Genomic DNA, 23,826 nt, shown 5'->3' with positions numbered 1-23,826 from the left:
TTTCTCAGCTCTCTGAAGCCTCTGTGGATGGTGGATGGAGAAGGTGCATCTGGGGCAGCTCTTTCACACTCCCCCCCCTTTTTTTTTTGCCATGAGTACGTGAGTGCTGTGGGGCTACTTCCAGAGAAGTGTGAAAGCTCAGCTTATATCCCTTCTCTCCACAAAGCTTCTTTTGGCCATGCTGGATCACATTGATCCCGTCTACCCCAACCTCCAAAGTGGTAGTATTCCTGTGTCGTTTGCTCAAACGTGGCCCTACACTCTATCTTGAACTGTCCTGTGAATATGTGCAAATCTTTTCTGCGAAGGCCTACGGTGTGATCTCTCTCAAGGGTGTCTACCATTACAAAAGGGCCCCCTAGAGACCCCTAAAGTCCTTAAATTATATCCTCCGAATTTTGTGTCCCCCAAAGTTGAAGTCCTAACATCACTGTAACTGTAAATATGACCTTGTTTGGAAATATTTATTTATTTTGTCTTCAAAAAATTTTTAATTGTAGTTGACATACAATATTATATTAATTCTAGGTATACGATGCAATGATTCAGCATTTATGTACCTTACAAAATGATTACCACAATGAGTCTAGTAACCATCTGTCACCATATATCGTTATGATGATAGTTTTAACTCTATTCCCTATGCTGTACACTACACTACATCCCTGCGACTTATAACTGGCCATTTGCACTTCTTAAGTCCCTTCCCCTTCTCCATACCACTCCCTCCCCTCTGGCAACCATTCGTTTGTTCTCTGTATCTGAGTCTGTTTCTGTTTCATTTGGTTTGATCATTTGTGTTGATGTTCAGATGCCCCATACCATCTGATTTATTTCACTTAACATAATACTCTCCAGGTCTATCCAAGTGGTCACAATTGACAAATTTTCATTCTTTTTATGACTGATTAATATTTCATTGTATATGTACCACATCTTATTTATTCAATCTTCTATCGATGGACACTTAGGTTGCTTCCATACCTTGCCTATTGTAAATAATGCTGCAATGAACATAGGGATGTATATATCTTTTCAAATTAGTGTTTTGTATTTCTTCAGTTAAATACCCAGAAGTGAAATTGCTGGGTCATAAAGTAGTTCTATTTTTAATTATTTGAAGAAGCTCCATATACTGTTTTCTATAGTGACTATGCCAATTTGCAATCCCACAAACAGTGCACAAGGGTTCCCTTTTCTCCACATCCTCGCCAACATTTGTTTTTTGATTTATTTATGAAAGCTCTTCTGACAGGTGTGAGGTGATGTCTCACTGTGGTTTCAATTTGCATTTCTCTGATGATTAGTGACAATGAGCACATGTCTATTGGCTATCTGTATGTCCTCTTTGGATAATGTCTATTGAGATCTTCTGCCCATTTTTTAAAAAATTAGATTTTTGGAGGGTATTAAGTTGTATGAGTTCTTTATATACTTTGGATATTAATCCCTTATTGGATGCATCATTGGAGAATATCTTCTCCCATTTGGCAGGTTGTCTTTTTGTTCTGTTGATGGTTTCCTTTGCTGTGCAAAAACTTTCTAGTTTGATGTAGTCCCATTTGTTTATCTTTTCCTTTGTTTCCCTTGCCTGAGGAGATATAGTGGAAAAAAATATTACTAAGAGCAATGTTAGAGAGTTTACTATGTTATCTTCTAGGAGTTTCATGGATTTGGGTCTTACATTTAAGACTTTAATCCATTTTGGGTTTATTCTTGAATATGGTATAAGAAAGTGGTCTAGTTTCATTGTTTTTGCATGTATCTGTCCAGTTTTCCCAATACTACTTATTAAAGCCTCATAACCAGTGTTTTGAACTCTTTATCTAGTTATCTTATTTCCATTTCATTAGGGTTTTGTTTCACTTGGAACATATTTCTCCATCTCATTTTGGCTGTCTCTCTGTGCTTGTTTTTATTAATCAGGTGAAGCGGCAATCTCTCTTGGTCTTGAAGAAATGGCCTTGTGTAGAAACTTTGTAAGCTTTGTAGACTGCATGTGCCAGGTGTCTTTGGCAGGCCAGCTGGAGCTGTAGTGGGCAGGGGCCATCGGGAGACTTCAGGGCATGCTGCACTGGTGCCGTGTTGGCAAGCTGGTTGGAGCTAGGGCAGGTCCCAGCTGTGGAAAGTCCTTGGGCAAGCTTCATCAGGGCCACTGTGGTGGGCCATCTGGGGCTGTAGCTGGGGCAGGTTGAGGCTGAGGGCAGTCTTGGGGGGCTGCCTTGGCAGAGTGGATGAAATTGTAGCTGAAGCAGGAGTGGTCTGCGGGAACTCCCAAGGAGAAGCCAAATCAGGACTGGAGCTGTGGCTAAAGTAGGTGTGAACCGTGGGGAGTCCCACGGGCGAGCTTCACCAGGACCACCTTGGCAGATTGTTTGGAGCTGCACCTGGAGTCAGCTCTGGCTATGGCAAGTCCCAGGATCAAGTCAAGCAAGGGCCACTTTGGCAGGTTGCTTGGAGCTGTAGCTGAAGTGAACATGGTCTGCGGGAGGTCCCAGGGACCAGCCAACCGGGGGTGGGAGCTGTACCTAGAGTGGTTGAGAACTGTGGAGAGTCCCAGGCGCAAGCCACACTGGGGCTGCATTGGGAAGCCAGCTGGAAGCTGTAGCTGGAACAGGCTGGGAGGAGACTTGAGGGTGAGCTGTGCCAGGACCCAGAGCTTTAGCTGGAGTGGGTGCAGGCCATGAGGAGTCCCGGGGACAAGCCCAGGAGCTGTCTATTGATGGACACTTAGGTGATTCTGGGGTTTGGTACATATTCTGATGGCCTTGGCTGGCTGGCTAGAGTGCCTGGATCACGCTCCTGCCCATGTGATCACAGTGAAGGGAGAAGGTAACAAATGATGCTCTTTGGAGCTTCTCACACTGGAGAGAGTTCCTGCAGTTCCTCTCTCAATTGGCCAGTGTTCTAGGATTTGTAAATGAATTTCCTTCCCATACAGTTTAGGTTTCCTTTAAACCACTGTTTTTTCGCAGTGCCCATGGCTGGGCTAGTCTGAGCGTGATCCCTCTATACTGCAGGTGAGTGCATTGTCTCTGTCTCTCATACCCATTTGCAAGTGGTCTCTCTCATTTGTTGTGCAGAAGCTATTCAGTCAGCCTTCAACTCTTCTTTGAGAGAATTGCTGTCTATAGTTACAAATTCGATTTGTGAGAGTAGGTGAGTTCAGGGTCTTCCTATGCTACCATCTTGGACAAGAAGCCTGAAAATATTTCTCTGCAGATGTATTATGATGTAAATTAAGGTGAGGTGATCCTGGAGAAGGTTGGTCCCTTAATCCAACACGAATGTGTCCTTATAAAAAGGGAAGAAACACGTATAGAAGAGAAAGCTGCATAAAGACACACAGAAGAAAAAAGGCCGTATGATGATGGAGGCAGATATTGGAGTTATGCAGCCACAGTCTAAGGAAAACCAAGGATTGCTGGCAATCACCAGAAGCTAAGAGAGAAGGCATGGTCCTGACAAGACCTTGAACTTCTAGCTTTTAGAACTGTGAGAGAATAAATTTTTGTTGTTTTAACTCACCTAGCTTATGGCAGTTTGTTATGGGGGCCATAGGAAACTGAGGCACCTTCTCCCCCATGACAACAACAACACAGATACAATTTATTAAGCACTTACTACATGCTAGGCAATATACTATCTCATTTGATCCTCACAAAAATTCATTTGTAGATATAAATATTCTATTAAAAATTGAGGGTTCTAGAGCAGCTTAGTAACGAGCCAACATCACATAGCTTATATGTAGAGGCGCTTGAATGTGAATGCTGCCTCAGTGCCTCCCAAGCTCTGCCATTAAGAGAATGAATCTTTTGAACTGGTGATGGAGGAGGAGGGGAACACATGGACAGGTCTTCCCTGACCATAGCATCTTTATTTGCTCAACACAGGGGTCCCACTTGTCAGGTTAGGTGAACACCTACATGACTAAAAGAGGCTCCACCCAACCTGGTGTCCTTGCCTGACCTTGGGAACCATGAGATCATGAGCTCTGCTTTCCAATGGTCCTCAGATCCCTGGGAACATGCTGGGTGCCGGGATCCTCCTGCCTGAGAGCAGGGGACTGGAAAGAAGAGTGGAGGACAGTAGTGGCCTATATTGGGAGCCTGTGTGCCAGGCCTATGTTTAGCAGCTCATTTAGACAATGGGCCTAACATCATGCTGAATTGAGTTCTTATTGTAAAATAATGAAGGCTTGTTGTGTTCATCAGCCAACTGGATCCCAGTCAAAGGACACACATTGCTTATAATTAGGGGTAACTTGGAGAGGAGGTCCCAATTTGTCTCTGCCTATTCAATAGAAACCATACTTGGAAATTTAAAGGGACAGTTAGAAACATGTTTCTATGATGTCAGCTGTGTCTAGGTTGAAAGGATAATATTTTGCCCACAAAGAAAAGTTGAAGAACAATTTTAATACTGTTGACAAACAGTTTCTGTATGACTTTGGGTTCCTTGAGACCAGGGACTGTGTTGTACTTAATTATGTATCCTCAGTTTTTAATACCTGCCTGAAATGTAACTTGTGATCAACAATATTTGCTGAATGAATGGAATCCTATTCATCTGGAAGAATATTCTTCAACAGAAAGTTTGCTGACTCAAATGTTCATTTGTATCAACTTTGGGTTTAATACTGTCCCTATTACTTTCCTTACTCTTTTTCTTTCCCTCTCTACCCCTCACTCCCCAAATTAAAAAAGAAACAAACAAAAAAACAAGAATAGTGTGCATGAGGGTTTTGCTTTTTTTTTTTTTAATCACTATGAAGGTAATGCCTAGAATATAGCTGATACTCAGTAATAATTTTTAAATTAATTTTAAATGTTTTTTCTTAGCCAAGGTACATGAAAAGGGTTTTCATAGTCTCTAATGTAAATGGTAATTTTGATTTTGATTTTAAGTCATTAACAATTTAGATGGCACCCAAAGAAAGTATAACAGCCTGGAGGAAAGAAAAAAATCACATGAATTCATACCCAATCTTACAAGATAGACATAGAGGGTATGTTTATTGTGATGCCTAGATGGCTGACAAAAATCTGAGCACCTGAATGACTCATTTTCAAAGCATTTTAGAGGGCACAGTGGACAGGGTGTGTGGTTGGTGCTTTAAATCGAGAAATTTCTCACAGCTGCTCTTTCATGTTGTTTCTCTAAGCATGGCTCTGCCTTCAAGAGAAGCTAATGATTAACTTCTGTGCTCTGATAATTGTTGGCAAGTGGAATTCACTGTTATTTACGTTCACTGCCAACCGTTAGTTGCTATCTCTTCAATGTAAGATTTTAAGATAAAAAATTATCCAGCAATAAGACAGTTAAAGACAATCTACCTATAATTTAAAAATAACCGATACTAGTAGGCATGTTCAAGACTGTGTTGCTACTTCAATTATACAAAAATCAACACAACTACAGAAGGATTCGATAGCCTCAATATTTTATTTTAAATTAAATTTACTGAAGTGACATTGTTTAATTATGATATTATATAAGTTCCAGGGGTATCCTTATAATATGACATCTGTTGTCTGCCCAATACCTGAGGTCTAGCCTCTTTTCGTCACCATACATTTAACCCCCTTGACCCTCTTCATCATCCCTCTGCCCACCTTTACCTGATAATCATCATTCTGTTGTCTGTGTCTACAAGATTGTTTTGTTTGTTCATTTGTTGCTTATTTGTCTTATATCCTACGCACAAGTGAAATCATATATTTCTTGTCTTTTTCTGTCTGACTTATTTCACTTAGCATAATCCTCCATCCATGTTGTGTCAAATGGCAATATTTCAACTTTTAATGGCTGAATAGTATTCCATTGTATATACATACTATATATCCTTTTATCCAGTTATTTGTCAAAGGACACTTAGGTTGTTTCCATGTCTTGGCTATTATAAATAATGGTGCAATACACATAGGAGTATGTATATCTTTACAAATAAGTGTTTTCGATTTTTTTGGGTAGATACCCAGAAGAGGGATTTCTGGTCACATGGTAGGCTCTATTCTTAATTTTTTTGAGAAACCTTCATACTGTTTTCCATAGTAACTGTACCAATTTACATTTCCTACCAGGTGTGTATGAGGGTTCCCTTTTCTCCACATTCACTCCAACACTTCTTATTTTGTGTCTTATTGATAATAACCATTTTAACAAATGTGAAGTGGTAGGTCATTGTGGTTTTTATTTTCATTTTCCTTATAGCTAGTGATGTTGAGCACCTTTTCATATATCTGTTGGCCATCTGTATGTCTTCCTTACATAAGTGTCATCCCATTTATTGTTTTTGCTTTTACTTCCCATGCCTTTTGGGTCAACTTCACAAAAACCCCTAGAGATCAAATTCTATAAGTTTAGTGCCTATGTTTTCTTCTATGTATTTTATATTTAAGTCTTTAATACATTTAGAGTTAATTTTTCTGTATGGTGCTAGAAGTCTATTTTTACTCTTCTGTATTTAACTTTCCAGTTTTCCTAGCACCATTTATTGACTTTCCTTTTTCCACTGTGTGACTTTGACTCCTTCGTTGTTGGCCATATACGTGTGAGTTTATTTCTGGGCTCTCCATTTTGTTCCATTGGTTTGTATATCTGTTTTTCTGTCAATACTGTACTATTTTGATTACTGTAGCTTTGTAGAATAGTTTGAAATCAAGAAGTATGATACCTCTGGCTTTGTTTTTTTCCTCAGGATTGTTCTGGCTATTCAGGGGCTTTTGTGGTGCCACACAAATTTGAGGATTTTTTGTTCTATTTCTGTGAAAAAATGCCACTGGAATTTTGGTAGGGATTTCAATGAATCTGTAGGTTGCTTTGGGTAGTATGGACATTTTAACAATATTAATTCTACTAATCCATGAGCATAGAATGTTTTTCCATTTCTTTGTGTCTTCTTCAATTTCTTTCAATAATGTCTTGTAGTTTTGAGTGTAGCAGTCCTTCACCTTCTTTAAGTATATTCCAAGATATTTTATCTTCTATGTTGCAATTGTAAATGGGGTTGTTTTCTTCCTCAATCTGATATTTCTTTGTGAGTATATAGGAATACAACAATTTTTGTATATTGATTTTGTATCCTGCAATTTTACTGTGTTTGTTTATTGTTTCTATTTTTTTTTTTTTTTTTTGGTGGAGCCTTTAGGGTTTTCTATATAAAAAAATCATGTATATGCAAATAGTGACAATTTTACTTCTTCATTACCAGTTTGGATGCCTTTTCTTTTCTTTCTTTTTTTCCCAATTGCTCTGGTTAGGACTTAGAGTACTATCTTGAATAATAGTGGTGAAAATGGACATCCTTGTCTTGTCCCTGACCTTAGAGGAAAAGCTTTCGGTTTTTCACCACTGGATATGATATTAGTTGAAGGGCTGTCATATATGGCTTTTATTATGCTGAGGTTATTTCTTTCTATACCCGTTTTACTGTTATCATCATAAATGGATATTGCATCTTCACAAATGCTTTTTCTGCACTACTCATATGATCATTTAACTTTTATCTTTTATTTTGTTAATGTGTTGTATCACGCTGATTGATTTCCAGAGGAGGAGCCATCTTTACATCCCTGGTATCAACCCCACTTGATCATTATGTATGATCTTTTTAATTGTATTCAATTTGCATCTGTTCATCAGAGCTATTGGCCTGTAATATTTTTTTTTTTTTTTGGTGATGTCCTTGCTTCGTTATATCAGGGTAATGGTTTTGTTAGTTAAGAAGTATTTCCTTCTCTTCATTTTTTTTTGGGTGGGGGGGAAAGAGGAGAAGGATTGGTGTTAAACTTCTCTGCATGTTTTGAGTTCACCAGTAAAGCCATCTGGTTTTGGAATTTGTTTTTTGGAAGATTTTCAATTAGTATTTCAATTTCCTTACTAGTGATCAGTCTATTGAGGTTTTCCAATTCTTCATGATTCAGTCTAGGAAGGTCGTATATTTCTAAGAGTTTGTCCATTTCTTCTAGGTTATTGAATCTGGTAATGTATAGCCTTTCATTGTATTCTTGTGTAATCTTTTGTGTTTCTGTGGTGTCTGTTGTAAGTTTAAGGGGAGAAACAATGGAGTCTTCTCACTGTGCCATGATGCTTGCATCACTCAGCCTCAACATTTTAAAAACATGGTACCACAGAAGGTGATAAAATGACATAAAAGGAAGAAGGTCTCAAATTGGCCCCTTTGTCTAACACAGTGTGCTTCTCAGACTTTAATGTACATCCAAATCACCTGAGGATCTTGTTTAAATGTGGATTCTGATTCAGTAGGGCTGAGGTGAGGCCTGAAATCCTGTATTTCTAACAAGCTCCCAGGTGATGTCAATGCAGCTGATTTAGGGGTCCACACTTTGATGAGCAAGAGTCTAGAAGACTAAAAAGTTAACAACATTTCTGAAACTGAGCCCTAGGTAGCTGCTTTTAGTGTTTCAAGTAAGGTCAGTGATATCCACTCTCAAATACAAGTTGGTCAGAAAGAAGCTGCACATGATAATCATATCTTCTAGCTCCAGCTTACCTCTCTAGCCCTATTGTTTCCTAATTCACCTTGAACTTTGTACTTGAGTTACACTTGTGTCCCATGACATTATCATCTTCCAGGTTATTGCAAAAACTGGAAGCTTTTCCTGGAACCTCTCATCTAACCTCTTTACTCATCTTACACTTTCTCTGGAGGTCTTCCCTACTCTCCCCAGTTTACATTTGATGCCCTTCTCAAGTACTCTCATATCATCCTTACCTCCATTATCACTATGTCACTGGTTTGTAGTTTTGTTCTTTGTTTGACATTATGTTTAGCACACAGTAAGTGCCCAACCAATATTTGTTAAATGCATGCTTTGTAAATAAACAACCCCTAGGGAAAATCATCTCAAGATATTAAGTCTAATGGTTGTCTCTGTTGAATGCCAGCCCTTGGTATTTAGAAAGAGGCAAGAAGCAGATTAACAGACCACAGGATTCACTACTTCTCCTCTTTAAGAATCTTAGGGAAAAGACTACCATTGTGTATGACCAATATGGTACTTTCTCAAGAGCAGCATGACCCTTAGTTGATGCCTCATAGTCAATTCTTTATTTAGGGGCAGAGTAAAATCATCCTGATCCTCTAAATCCCAATTTCTAGACTACATCTGTATGAGGCATTCTCTACTTTGTAACTGATATAAATAAACTATCAAAAATCCTTTCTCCCTCTGTGAAAACTTTATCTCTAGGTTTGTAATTTAATTTAGAAATCTCACATGTCAATGAAGCTCAAAGTATCAATATATTGGATATTAGAGTTCATTGTTGAATTCACTCATCTATGGATAAGGAAGCTATAGTCTATTGAGATACAGTAACTTGTCCAAGGGAGGTAACTAAACTGGTTTGCGATGGAGTTTTTTTCTTTTTAAGTGCACTTACTATGTACTATTTAAAGTCTTCACAACAGCTTTGTAAGGCTTGTGTTATTATTCCCCTTATACCTCCAAAAAACTGAGGTTCAGAGAGTCAAATAACTTACCAAGGTCATGTAGTTAGAAAGTGGCTGCTACAGGATGCAAACCCATTGCTGATTCCAAAGGTGGATTCTTTCCACCTGTGAGGAAGTGCGGCATGTGAAGAGTGAGAAGGGGACCTGGCTTGGCATTATGGCTCTGACATCACCCCGCCGTGTAATCATAAACTTGTCACTTAACCTCTTCACGCTGCAGTTTGATACACTTAAAATGTCTAAGGAGACCATATATCATTTCGATTGAGATACTTTTTAAAAGTGAATGGAAATGTAGCAGACAACAGTGATGTTCTACCATTCAGATCTTCCTAAAGAGATCTGGACAAAAAATTAATTTTTTGGGTCCATTTTTATGTGTCACTCTCACCTCCCACCCAAGTTCCAGTGTCCCTGTTCTTTAGACTCCAATACCCAAGGACTCCGCATTTACAACAATAAACTCAAAATGGATTAAAGACTTAAATGTAAGACCCGAAACCATAAAACTTCTGGAAGAAAACACAGGCAGTAAACTCTCTGATATTGCTCTCAGTAATATTTTTTTCTGATAAAGGGAGACAAAAGATAAACAAATGGGACCACGTCAGACTAAAAAGTTTTTGCACAGCAAAGGAATCCATCAGTAAAACAAAAAGACAACCTATTGAATGGGAAAAGATATTTGCCTATGATATACATCTGACAAGGGGTTAATATCAAAAATTTACAAAGAACTCACACAACTCAACATCAAAAAACAAACAATCCAATTAAAAAATAGCCAGAAGATCTGAATAGGCATTTCTCCAAAGAGGACATACAGATGGCCAACAGACATATGAAAAGATGCTCAACATCACTAATCATCAGAGAAATGCAAATTGAAACCACAATGAGATATCACCTCCTATTCCCTGTCAGATTAGCTATAATCAATAAATCAAAAAATAGCACATGTTGGTGAGGATGTGGAGGAAAGGGAACCCTTGTACACTGTTGGTGGGATTGCAAACTGGTAAAGCTACTGTGGAAAACAGTTTGGAGGTTCCTCAAAAAATTAAAACTAGAACTGCTTTTTGACCCAGCAATTGCACTTCTGGGTAGTTAGCCAAAGAAAACCAAACACTAATTCATAAAGATCTATGCACCCCTATGTTCACGGCAGCACTATTCACAATAGCCAAGATATGGAAGCAGCCTAAGTGCCCATCAATAGACAACTAGATAAAGAAGTGGCACATATATACAATGGAATATTACTCAGCCATAAAAATAAAAATCTTACCATTTGCGATGACATGAATAGACCTACAGGATATTATGCTGAGTGAAATCAGTCAGAGAAAGATAAACAGTATACGATTTCACTTAAATGCACACTCTAAAGAACAAAAGAAATTAACAAACTAATGAAAACAGACTCACTAATAAAGAGAACAAACTGGTGATTACCAGAGGGGAGGAGGTTGGGCAGCTGAGTGAAAAAGGTGAAGGGATGAAAAAGTACAAATTAGTAGTTACACAACAGTCATGAGGACGTAGAGAACAGCATAGGGAATATAGTCAACAATATTGTAATGGCTGTGCATAGTGCCAGACGAGTGCTGGAGTAATCAGGAATCATTTCATAAATTATACAAATGTCTAACCTTTGTGCTGTATATCTGAAACTAATATATACATAAAAAAAGATATCAAGTAGCTAAAAAAAACTCTAAATAAAAAAAGGATTAAGAGTCACACTTCATCAAATCAGACAGCTTGCTCCCAGGGGTGCTGGCTGGCCAATTCCACATTAAGATTCCTGGCCCAGTAAAGGGAACTAAAACTATTTACACACAACTTATTTATGAGAAGCTCTCTCCCTGTAAGCAAAGCCATTGACTCACCAGCACTCTTCCTGCAGGCCTGCTGGTTGCAGTTTTGGAATTCCAGAGGTCTGGGTTCATGATCACACAGGCATCGGTCCTGGTCTTCAGTTTTATTGTCCTCAGAGGAGACACAATAGACCGTCCTCTTCTGAAAGCCACCTCCACAGGAAGCGGTGCACTGAAAGAGAGGGGCGCACGGCGAGTCAGACTTCTTCCGCAGGATCACCAGGGAATTGTGGCGGAACCCCTCTAACCCCACTGTGGTCAAGTAGGGGAAAGTCTCGATCATCGGAAGCCTTGTTGAAGGAGTCATAGAATAAAGGCACTAATACTTTGGAGATGTAATTTAGGTTGTGTGGGTTGAATCTGGCTTGATGTATTATTGGGTTCTCTGAAGACTGGGGACAGAGGTTGAATTGCAAGCAAAATAGAAAAAAAAAATCATATCTGGGCCCTGGTGCCTCAGTCATCCAGTTTCGCTACACTAATTTTGATTGGGGCTGGGAATCACATGTGAGGAAAGGGGATACAGCTGCAAGGGAAACAGTAGATTAAAAAGGAAAGCGAAAGAGGAAGACCATGGTGGGATGGAGAGAGGACTTGGAGGGGACCTAGCTGGACCATGTGTCTCGAATCATTCCAACAGATAAGATTCCACCGTAAGATCATGACGCGGCAGCCTGCAAGCAGAAGGGTGATGCTCTAGCCTGTGAAAGCTGCTATACAAGGTGATTCCTGGGGATGTTAAGAAAATAATTTACTTTTAAAAATTATACTTTTTATACTATATACTATATAAATTATACTTTTAAAAATTCTTTTTATTGTGGTAAAATACATAAAACAAAATTTACTATTTTAGCCATTTTTAAATATACACTTCAGTGCTTTAAGCACATTCACATTGTTGTGCAGTCCTTACCACTATCCATCTCTAGAACTTTTTCATCATCCAAACTGAAACTGTATAATAAGCACTCATGTCCCCACCCCCATCCCCACCCCTTAGCAAGCACCATTCTATTTTTTGACTGTTGTAGGTACCTCATATAAGTGGAATTCTTTAATATTTGTCCTTCTGTGACTTGCTTATTTCACTAGCATAATGTCATCAAGGTTCCTTCCTGCTATAATATGTGCTAGGATTTCCTTTTTAAGGTGGAATATACTCCATTGCACGTATATGCATGTGTTGTTTACCCATTTGTCCACTGACACTTGGGTTGCTCCCATCTTTTGGCTATTATGAACCACATATACCCCTGCGGTTTACAGTTTATTTCGTGTTTTATTATACTTTTAGCGTCATATTTCTTATATAATCGAGGTCTCTCAGAGAGAAGAAACCAGTTCCTCTTTCTTTGTCCTGCATTGCAATTAGATGAATACTAAACACAGCTTGACGATCAATAAATACCCACTGATTAATTGGCAGAAAAAGTATGCTGCATGGCAAATTCTGTATAAATAACTAGGCTGAAAAGATTCCATTTGCCATTTGAAATACTAGTGGTCCTCAGCTCAGTAGATGAAAAAATACACACAATGGGACACCACTGATAAACTCAGAATACTACTACCAAATTGTTTCCCAGAAAATTCCCATATGGGATAGGAGGAGAAACATCGCATTTTTTCTTACATCCACTGCTTTATTTTATTCTACTCCTCAGAAATCCTAGAGCATCGTGATCAGCACAGAACCTCATGCTTGTTTTATAAAGTCAGAGATTTCTGGGATTAAACCTAAAGGCAATCTTATTCAGCGAATTCACCTCAAATTCTCCATGGATGTAAACAAAAAAACCGACTGAGAAATAAGTACTCAACTGATCCTGAGTAAATAAAAGTGCATGACACAGGACAGAGGGAAGAATAAGGGACATTAATCAAGCCAGAATCTGATAAGGAGTACTGGACCAAGATTCAGGAGACTTGGGGTTTTTCACTCACTGAATATTGGCCTGGGTCATTCACTTGACCTCTCCCTTTCTTCCTCCGTAAAATAAGGTTACTGAAAGAACAAATGACTTTCTTTTCCTGCCTTTGGCTTCTAAGGGTGTGATGGAACAAGGCTGAGCTGGTCCTGGGTGCTGAAGTCTCTTGGCCAGGGCAAATGAAGACTAATTATAAGCCAAGCAAACATACAAAATGTCCATGCATTTATTAGCCAATTAAAATGATTTATGATAAAGAATTTTAATTGGGGGACTAAGCATGGCTGCTGATTTGGGTTTTGTTAACTGTGCTCATATTGTGAGTTTGGGGTTTTAGAGAAAAGCGGTGTACCTTCTCTCTAAAAGGCCAAGTTCCACTTTGGAGTCAAGTAGTACTGAGGACCCAAAAATAGGAATGGAGCTAAAGCTGACTAGCTCCCAGCTAAGGCTAATGAGTAACTGAACTGATCACACCCTAAAGTGAACTCTACATTAGCCTGTCTAGGAAAATCTTTCTCTCTCCTTCAATTCTGAATTACAACCTTTCCAGATAAATCATTCCAGGTTGTAGGTTCCCTTCTTTCAGCGCTTTAAAGCTGTCTTGCCACTAACTTCTGGCTGTGAAGTTGCTGCTGAGAAATCAGCTGACAGCCTTATGGGGTTTTCCTTATATGTAATTCATTGCTTTCTTCTTGCTTCCTTCAAGTTTGTCTTTAACTTTTGCTATTTTAACCCATTTCCTGTTTAGAAAAAAAAAAGTGCAGCTCGCTGCCAGCGTTAATTTTACATAAACACGTTCTTTGAGACTGAAGCAAACCTGACTAGTTTTCGATGTGAAAATGATATATAAAAATTGTTCTTGGAGCTATTTCTAAATAGAACTTGTCTCTAATCCTAATGTAGCAGAAATGTATATGATGATCAGTATTTAATAATTTTTTCGTGTGGTAAATTTCAAAGCACAAAACAACAAAGCAGAACATCACATTCCACCCAAAATACTGCGTTTCTCTCTGTATCTTCTTGCCACCATTTGTTTGCATCATTTGTTTCCAAAGCCTATTGATATACTAGAGTGACATGAAAATAATAAAAACGAGATATTTCATGGCTAACTTTGGGGGTAAGGTTAGGACTGCAATCGGTGAGTTACGTTGGGATAAACATTGCAGCCCAAGAGCCTCCGGCCAGCATCCTCAGGGCAAGTGAGAAACTGGTTAATTACAACATAGCTTGGTGAGCTTCGCTTTGGGTTCATCTTGTTTGGAACTATCTGTGCTTCTGGGACCTGGATGTCTGTTTCCCAGGTTAGGAAAATTTTCATCCATTATTTCTTTAAAGTGTCTGTACCTTTCTCTTTCTCTTTCTGGAATCTGTATAATATAACCCTTTGAGCACTTGATAGGGGCCCCTTAAACTATCCTTGGTTTTTTAAATCTTTTTTTCTTTTTGCTGTTTTCATTGGTTGATTTCCGCTAGTCTGTCTTTCAGGTTGCTGATCAGTTCTTCTGAATTAGCTAATTTGCTGTTGATTCGGATGTAATTTTCATTTCGGTTATCGTGTTTTTCAGGTCTGCTTGGTTCTTTATTATACTTTCTCTTTGTTGATCTTCTCCCTACGTTCCTCTATCCCACTCTAAAGTTTAGTGAGCACCCTTAGGACAATTTCTTTGAATTATCAGGCAAATTACTTATCTCTGCTAACTTAGCATTTTTTTTCCTGGGGATTTTTCTTGTTCCTTCATTTGAGAGATATTCTGTCTTTTCATTTTGTGTGACTTTCTATGTTTGTTTACATGAATTAGACAAATCAGCTCTTCCAGTGTTGAAAAGGTGGGCTTATGTAGACAGCCTCTGTGCAGTCTATGTGCCGGTGGTTTTGGTGGGCTGGTAGTTGCAGAATGGGTGCTTAAGGAGTCCGAGGCACTGGCCTGCTGAGCCAGAGCTGCTCTGGGTGGAAGGCCGGGAGTGTGTGGTAATGCCCTGTTGGTCCTGTTTACTACCTTTGGGCAGAAATGGATTCAGGTGATGTGTCCAGGAATGTGTTGCTGTGACCTTGCAGGCGGCCAACCCACCCACGCAGAGCCCCTGCCCACCCTATGCAGGTAGAGGAGGACGTTAACCATGGGTACTCACCAGCACCTCTGACCCCAGAGAATGTCTGCAGTCCCCGGAGGGCTCCCACGGCTCTCTAGCCTTCTCTATACAGTCTCTTTCTTGTTTGTTGTACAGAAAGTGGTCCCGTGTAGAAGCAACCTCTGTGTCAGCTTTATGTGCCGAGTGGGTGCTTAAGGCATCTGGCACACTGGCTTGCAGGCCTGGAACAGCGTCTTGCAGAGAAGCCAGGTGCATGTGGTTATAACTTATTGTTCTTGCTTGCTCCCTTTATTTGGAGGCAAAAGGCTCTGGTGATCTTGAAGGTAGGCTATCTTGAATAAAGCCCCTGGGGGCCCACCCTATCCCCTTGTAGGGGAACATAATGGCACTCACTGGATCCTCTGGCCTGGAGAGTTCCTGCAGTTCCCAGTGGGCACCCGTGGCTTCCCACACTTCTCTATTCGGTCTCGTTCTTTGTTGTTCAGGAGCTGTTCATTTGGCCCTCAGTTGTCTTGCAAGGGTAGTTGCTCGCTACATACATGTATATTTGAGTTTGCTTATGAGGTGGAGTATAAGTTCAGCATCCTCCTATGCTGCCACCATTTTGACCTCCTCTTGGTTAACTACTCTAGAAAGAAGATCTCCAGGCTACAGTCAAGACGTAGGAAAGGATCTAAAGAGCCAATTGCTTCTCTTTACAAACTTTCTACCAACCTCCATTTCCCCTACCCATACCCCAGCCTTCAGAGGTACCTAGGAAATCTCAGCTATGGACAGGTTTTCGTTTTTCTAGCATGCTAAGTCAGTTTTAAGTTTGGCTATATTTCTAGCTTTCAAAATTTTATGACCCCTCTCTATGATGCTGTCTCCTGTCTTCTTCTTTGTCTTTGTAGCTTTGTGCTATTTTTAGTTTTTTTCTCTCTCTTGCCTATTTAACTGTTTTGGAAACGGAGGCAAATGTATATGTTCAAGCCATCCCATGTCTTACTTGAATTCTATAACTTGTCTTTTTCACTTAATAATCGATGATGGAGGTCAAGAGCAATTCCAAAAGCTAGCTTAGTTGGTATTAGTCACTCTCAATGCCCCCTACCCTTTGATATGCACAACTGATACATTTTTGATACATAGATCTTCCAAGGAAACTCATGTTCACCTCCAAGAGACTGTTACCTCTAACTCCCTCTAAGAAAATTTTGAACTTCTACTGTTACTAAATTTTTACATCACAGAAATATAGTTATACCTCATTCTGGAAAAGGTTATCCTAGCATAAGTTAATAGATTAACCAGTTTTTCCATCAAAAGATATTTAGGTTATTTTCAGGGATTGGTAATAGAAACAACATGGCAACAAACATTTTTATAATCTAATATTATGTTTGATGGTATTCATGTGGGCTAAATTATTATAGGTAGAATTGCTGGGTCAGATAGTCTATGTATTTTAAGTTTCTTGTTGATTTTTATACTTTCTGTTCTAACTCTACTGGAGATGATTATAACTGAAGAAATGCCCTGGAAATCTGGCTGAACAACAAAACCTCAATTTACAACCTCAGTCTTACCTAAGTGTCAAAATGAGGAGCAGGCTACATTCTTTTGGCAAATGAGAATGTTTTTGATAATTTCCTCTTCTCAGTGTGTTCCCTAGCGCTTGATGTGCTTCACATTGTTATTATATTTACTGGGCTATCATCATCATTCTCCAGAAAGAAAATTACATTGTCCAGCTTTCCTTTACAATGAATGACAAGGTACTAGAGCCTCAGGGAATTGACAGAGAGACTTAAAAATGTTCATCTGTATTTGTTAATCTTCTGAGATTTTGTATCCCTGAATGGACCCAAACTTAGAACATTTTAATGACAGTTCACATTGTATCAAATTTTCTTTTCTGATGGTCACATTTGATTTGGTTAGTGATGCTAATAGTGCTATATGGGGCTCCAGGGTGTTTATGAAGAGCCTAATCCTGAAACATGTCTTTATTTGTTGAGTACAATCTTTTCAGGTTGTTAAATCAAAGATGGAGGAATAAAATGGCTTTTTGAATAACTTAATTTCTAATGAATGGGAAAGAAAGTCAACTTCCAAGGGAGATATTATATGATGCCCAATGTAAGGTTAAATTATTTAAATTATTTACTTTAAAGTTTTAAATATAAATTATATTTTTAATTGTTTAAATTATTAAGTTTAATACTTAAATATAAATTTAGATGACAAATATGCAACTGCACACAGTATTTTCTGTTGTTCACATGACCCATGGGGTGGGGCGGAAGATGGGCCCTGGCCCTGCAGAGAGCTCAGCAGGGAACATAACAAGAAGCACCTCTGGCACTTCATCATGAATTAGCATTAGATGCCAATGAAAATAGGGCATTCATAAAAATACGATGCGTCCTGTCTACCAAAGTGAATGGCTGATATCATTCTTCTTTGTTTACTGGGCATTTTTTAAAGGTATGAAAATAATGAATATGTATTTTTATGTTGCAGCCTAATTGATTAATGCACACTGGTCCTTTAGCAATAATGGCTCATTTCATTCCTCCTGGATTACAGTGGTGTTGGGTCCAGAGACCAACACAACTTTGAGTTGGGTGTACCATGAGGAACCTTTTTTAAGAGTACATGCCAAGAGTGACATAAGCATCATGGCAAAGTGAGCAGACTCCTTTGCTTGCCCTTTCAGTTTACAACAATTTGGAACTACAACTCAACAAAAGGTTCTCTGCTTACCACGCAGACACCAGAAAGATCCATGCGTCAATACATCTAAAATTGTGCATATTGGAACAAGTAGGGGAGGTGGCTGCCGATGATGTTCAGTGCCCACTCTGGCTCCAGTGAGTGAGGCAGCAGCAAAGAATTTTGGGCTGTAGCCTTCACACTGTGGTCTAGAATATAAGAGAGGCAGACCCTTCTCCATCACGGCAGACCCCAGTAGAGGTAGCTGGGAAGCCTTAAACAGCACAGCAATACCAAGAGCCATTGCTTGCAGGGGGAAGTGGAACCCCAAGATAATGAACTTGCCTCTCTTTTCCCTTCCATCCTGGCAGAGCCTAGTAGAGGCAGTGGAGATGCCCCAAAAGCACAGTGGGCCAGGGACCATTAGTAAAAAAGGAGGTAGCACTGGGAGCACACAAAACCAGTTCTCCACCTGCCCCATTCCTCCACTACTCTGTAGCTCCTACCAGGTGGCCCCAGGTAGTAGCTGACCTTGATCTGCACTGGAGCTCCTCCCAAGAGGCCCCAGAACCAACACACATGGAGGCAGGCTTCAGACCACACCAGAATACCACTCACCGGGTCCACAAATAACACAAAGGACAGAATGGGCAGGCATGAGAACCTTACTACAGCGAATCCTGCTCCGTGGGGTCAACCCCCACACAACGGCTCATTTACTTTAGTCACAGCCACCTCTCGCAGCCATTCAGCCTTGAGGGTCAATCCCACCCACTAATGTGCTAATAGCATCAAGTCTCAACTACAACAAGAGGGCACACACAAGGGACAAACCTGGAGCACGTGGCTCAGGTGATCAGGGAGACTGCGCCACTGGGCCCCACAGGACACCTACTACATAAGACCACTCTGCCAAGACTGGAAGATATAGCTGATCTATCTAATGCATAAAAACAAACACAGGCAGTCAGCCAAAATGAGGATACAAAGAAACATTTTCTAAATGAAAGAACAGAACAAAGCTCCAGAAAAAAGAACTAACCAAAATGGAGACAAGCAATCTACAAGATACAGAGTTCAAAATACTGGCTATAAGGATGCTCAGTGAACTTAAAAAAGAGTAAAGGAACTCAGTGGGAACTTTAACAAAGAGATAGAAAACATAAAAAACAGAAATAAAGAATATGATAACTGAAATGAAGAATACCTTAGGAAGAACAGCAGTAGATTACATGAAGCAGAGAACTGAATAGCGACCTAGAAGATAAGGTAGCAGAAAACACCCAATCAGAATAGCAAAAAGAAAAAAGAATTAAAAAAAAATGAGAACAGTTTAAGAGACCTCTGGGACAACATCAAGCACACCAACACTCACATAGAGGTACCAGAAGGAGAAAAAAAGAACAAGGAATTAAAAACCTATTTGAAGAAATAATGACCAAAAAATTCCCTAACCTGGCAAAGGAAACAGACATACAAGTCCAGGAACTGCAGAGAGTCCCAAACAAGACGAATCCATCATGATTAAAATGCCAAACACTAACGACAGAGAGAATCTTAAAAGTAGCAAGAGAAAAGCAGTTATGTACAAGGGACCACTCACAGACTGTCAGCTGATTTCTCAACAGAAACTTTGCAGGCCAGAAGGGATTAGCATGAAATATTCAAAATGATGAAAGGCAAAGACCTACAATCAAAATTTCTCTACTCGGCAAGGTTATAGACTGCTATAAACATAGCTTGGTATACATGAAGCCCATGGTAACCACAAACCAAAAATCGATAGCTGATATTCAAGAAATAGAGAGAGGAATCCAAATACATTATAGAAACTCATCAACATACAAGAAAAGGGAACAAAAGAACAAGAAAGGAACAGAGAAGAACTATAATAACAATCAGAAAACAATAACGTGGCAATAAGTACATACCTATTAATAAATACTTTAAATGTAAATTGACTAAATGTTCCAATCAAAAGACATAGGGTGGCTGAATGAATAAATAAATGATACCTGCCCTTATGCTGCCTACAAGACACCCACTTCATATTGAAAGACACATAGAAACTGAATGTACAGGGATGAGAAAAGACATTCTTGCAAATGGAAATGATAAAAAGGTGTAGCAGCAATACCTATATCAGACAAGGTAGACTTAACACATGAAATAAAGAGACAAAGAAAGTCTTTTCATAATGATATAGGGATCAATCCAACAAGAGGATATAACTTTCATAAACATCTATGTACCCAATGTAAGACATAAAGGGAGAGAATAACATAATAAAGTAATGGTAGGGGACTTTAACACCCCAGTGATATCAGTGGATAGATCATTCAGACAGAAAATCAAAGAAACAGTGGCCTTAAATGACAAATTTGACCAGATAATTTTAATTGATATATTTAGGGCATTTCACCGCAAAGCAGCTGAATATACATTCTTTTCAAGTGCACATGGAACATTTTCCAGGATAGGCCACATGTCGGGCCACAAAACAAGTCTCAAATTTAAGATGAAATCATGTGAAGCATCTTCTCTGATCACAATGCTTTGAAACTGAAATCAATCATAAGAAGAAAACTGAAAAAACACTTGGAGGCTACATAACATGCTACTAAACAATGAATATGTTAACAATGAGATCAAGGAAGATATTGAAGATAACTTGCAACAAACAAAAACTCAATGACCCAAATTGTATGGGACATAGAGAAAGCAGTGCTAAAAGGGAAATTTATACCAATATACCAAGAAACAAGAAAAATCTCAAAATTTCAAGTAAACAATCTAAACTTACACCTAAAGGAACTAGAAAAAGAACAAAGCCCAAAGTAAGTAGATGAAAGGAAATAATAAAGATCAGAGTACAAATAAAATAGAGTCTGAGAAACAATAAAGGATCAACAAAACCAAGAACTAGTTCTGTGAAGAGACAAACAAAATTGATAAACATTTAACTAGACTCATCAAGAAAACGAGAGAGAGCCCAAATAAATCACAAATGAAAGACATGAGTGACAACTGACACCACAGAAATACAAAGGATTATAAAAAGATACAATGAACACTTATATGCTAACAAAATGGACAACCTGGAAGAAATATATAAATTCCTAGAAACATACAATCTTCGAAGACTAAATCAAGAAGAAACAAAACTCTGAACAGACCGATAACTACTAATGGAATCGAATCATTAATCAAAAAATTCCCAACAAACAAAAGTCCTAGACCACATGCCTTCACAGGTAAATTTTACAAAACATTTGAAGAATTAATACCTATCCTTCTCTAACTATTCCAAAAAATTGAAGAGGAAAAAGGCTCCCAACTCATCCTATGAGGTGAGCATTACCCTGATATCAAAACCAAAGAAATTACAAAAAAAAAAAAAAATTACAGGCCAATGTTCTTGATGAAAATAGATGCAAAAATCTTTAACAAAATATTAGCAAACCAAATTCTGCAATACATGAAAAAGATAATACACTATGATCAAGTGGGATTTTTCTTGGGATGCAAGTTTGGTTCAATATCTGCAAGTCAATCAAAATGATATACCACATAAACAAAATGAAGGATAAAAATCATATAATCATATTAATAAGTGTACAAAAAGCATGTGACAAAATCTAACATCCATTTATGATCAAAACACTTAGGAAAGTGGGAACAGAGGGAACATACTTCAACATAATAAAGGCCATATATGACAAACACACAGCTAACATCAGACACAATGATGAAAAGTTGAAAACCTTCTCTTTAAGGTCAGGAATAAGACAAGGATATCAACTTTCACCACTTTTATTCAACAAAGTATTAGAAGTCTTAGCCACAGCAATCAGATAAGAAAAAAAAAAGGCATCCAAAATGGAAAGAAGTAAAACTAACATTATTTGCAGATAATATGACACTATATATAGAGAGAACTCTAGATAGTCTACCAAAAAAAAAAAACCCAAAAAACCCCAAAAAACCTATTAGAACTAGTAAATGAATTCAGTAAAGTATCAGGTTACAAAATGACTATTTGGAAATCGGTTGCATTTTTATACACCAATAATAAACTATTAGAAGAAAAAATTAAGAAAACAATCCCATTTATAACTGCATCAAAAAAACAAAAGACCCAGGGGTAAATTTAGCTGAGGTAAAAGACTTGTACTCAGAAAATTATAAGACATTGAGAAACAAAATTGAAGAATATACAAAGTGAAGCATATACTATGTTCATGAATAGGAAGAATTAACATCATTAACAGATCCCTTGTACCCAAAGCAATCTACAGATTCAATGCAATCCCTTTCAAAATACCAAATGTTTTCACAGAACTAGAACAAGTAATCCAAAAATTTATATGAAACCACAAAAGACCTTGAATAGCCATGGCAATCTTGAGAATGTAGAACAGAGTTGGAGGTATCATGTTATCTGATACTAAGCTATAGTACAAGGCTATAGTAATCAAAATATCATGATACTGACACATAGATCAATGGAATAGAACAGAGAGCCCAGAAATAAACCCATGCCTATACGGTCAATTAATCTATGACAAAGGAGGCAAGAATATTCAATGGGGTAAAAGACAGCTTCTTCAATGAATAGTGCTGAGAAAACTGGACAGATAATGTAAAAAATGAAAGTAGACCACTCTCTTATACCATATACAAGAATAAACTCAAAATGGATGAAAGACCTAAATGTAAGATCAGAAACCATAAAATTTGTAGAAGAAAATATAGGCAGTAAACTCTTTGACATCTCTCTTAGTAATATATATATTTTTTGCATATGTTCCCTTGGGCAAGAGAAACACAAGAAAAAATAAATAAATGGTACTACATCAAGGTAAAAAGTTTTTGCATAGTGAAGGAAACCATTAAAACAATGAAAAGACAACCAACTGAATGGAAGATATTTGCCAATGATACTTCAATAAGTAGTTATGTAAAGAACACATAGATTTGTTTTTTTGGTGTTGAGTTAAAATGGCCATATTACTCAAAGCAATATACAGATTTAATGCACTCCCCGTTAAAACCCTAATGGCATTTTTTAAAAGAAATAGAACAAAAAATCATCAAATTTGTATGGAATCACAAAAGACACCAAATAGCCAAAGCAATCCTGAGAAGAAAGAACAAGGTGAAAAGGATCACCTTGCCTGACTTCAAATTATACTACAAAGCGACACTAATCAAAACAGCATGGCATTGGCAGAAAAACACACACAGACCAATGGAATAGCATTGACAGTCCAGAAATAAACCCTCATATATATGGACAAATAATTTTTGACAAGAGAGATAAAAATATACAATAGAGAAAAGAAAGCCTCTTCAATAAACAGTGCTGGGAAAACTGGAATGCCATTAGATTATCATCAAGTTTCTCAGCAGATAAATTACAAGACAGGAGAGAATGAAAGAAAATATTCAAAATGAAAGATAGGAAACATTAGCCATGAATAATATATCCAGCAAAATTATCCTTTAGATATAAAGGAGAAATAAAGGCTTTCCCAGACAATTTCTGAAAGACTCTATTAGCACAACACTTTCAATACAAGAATTGTTGAAAGGAGCTCTTCTTCTAAAAAAGACAAAAGTATACAAAACTTTGATTAAGATGACTAACAGACAGACAGAAGCAGGAAACTGCAAATCTACTTCAGAATAAGATATTAATTATAAAAAAGACTAAAAGGGTATAAAAGGGGGAGGTATT

At 38.2% G+C, this 23,826-nt stretch overlaps 1 protein-coding gene across 1 annotated transcript in view; it reads right to left on the bottom strand.

Annotated features, from left to right (window-relative positions):
• The window catches only part of ADAMTS12 (ADAM metallopeptidase with thrombospondin type 1 motif 12), a 260,943-nt gene that overhangs the window by 3,533 nt on the left and 233,584 nt on the right, over positions 1-23,826 (bottom strand). The window contains exon 23 of the mRNA XM_039842527.1: positions 11,374-11,533. Coding sequence (XP_039698461.1) covers positions 11,374-11,533 — 160 coding nt within the window. The remainder of the gene's footprint in view (positions 1-11,373; positions 11,534-23,826) is intronic.

This window comes from Pteropus medius, unplaced genomic scaffold (assembly GCF_902729225.1).
Source record: "Pteropus medius unplaced genomic scaffold, Ma_sr-lr_union100, whole genome shotgun sequence".
Taxonomy (NCBI): Eukaryota; Metazoa; Chordata; class Mammalia; order Chiroptera; family Pteropodidae; genus Pteropus; species Pteropus medius.
The sequence above is the reverse complement of the archived record's forward strand: the minus strand, read 5'-3'. Positions and strand labels throughout refer to the sequence as shown.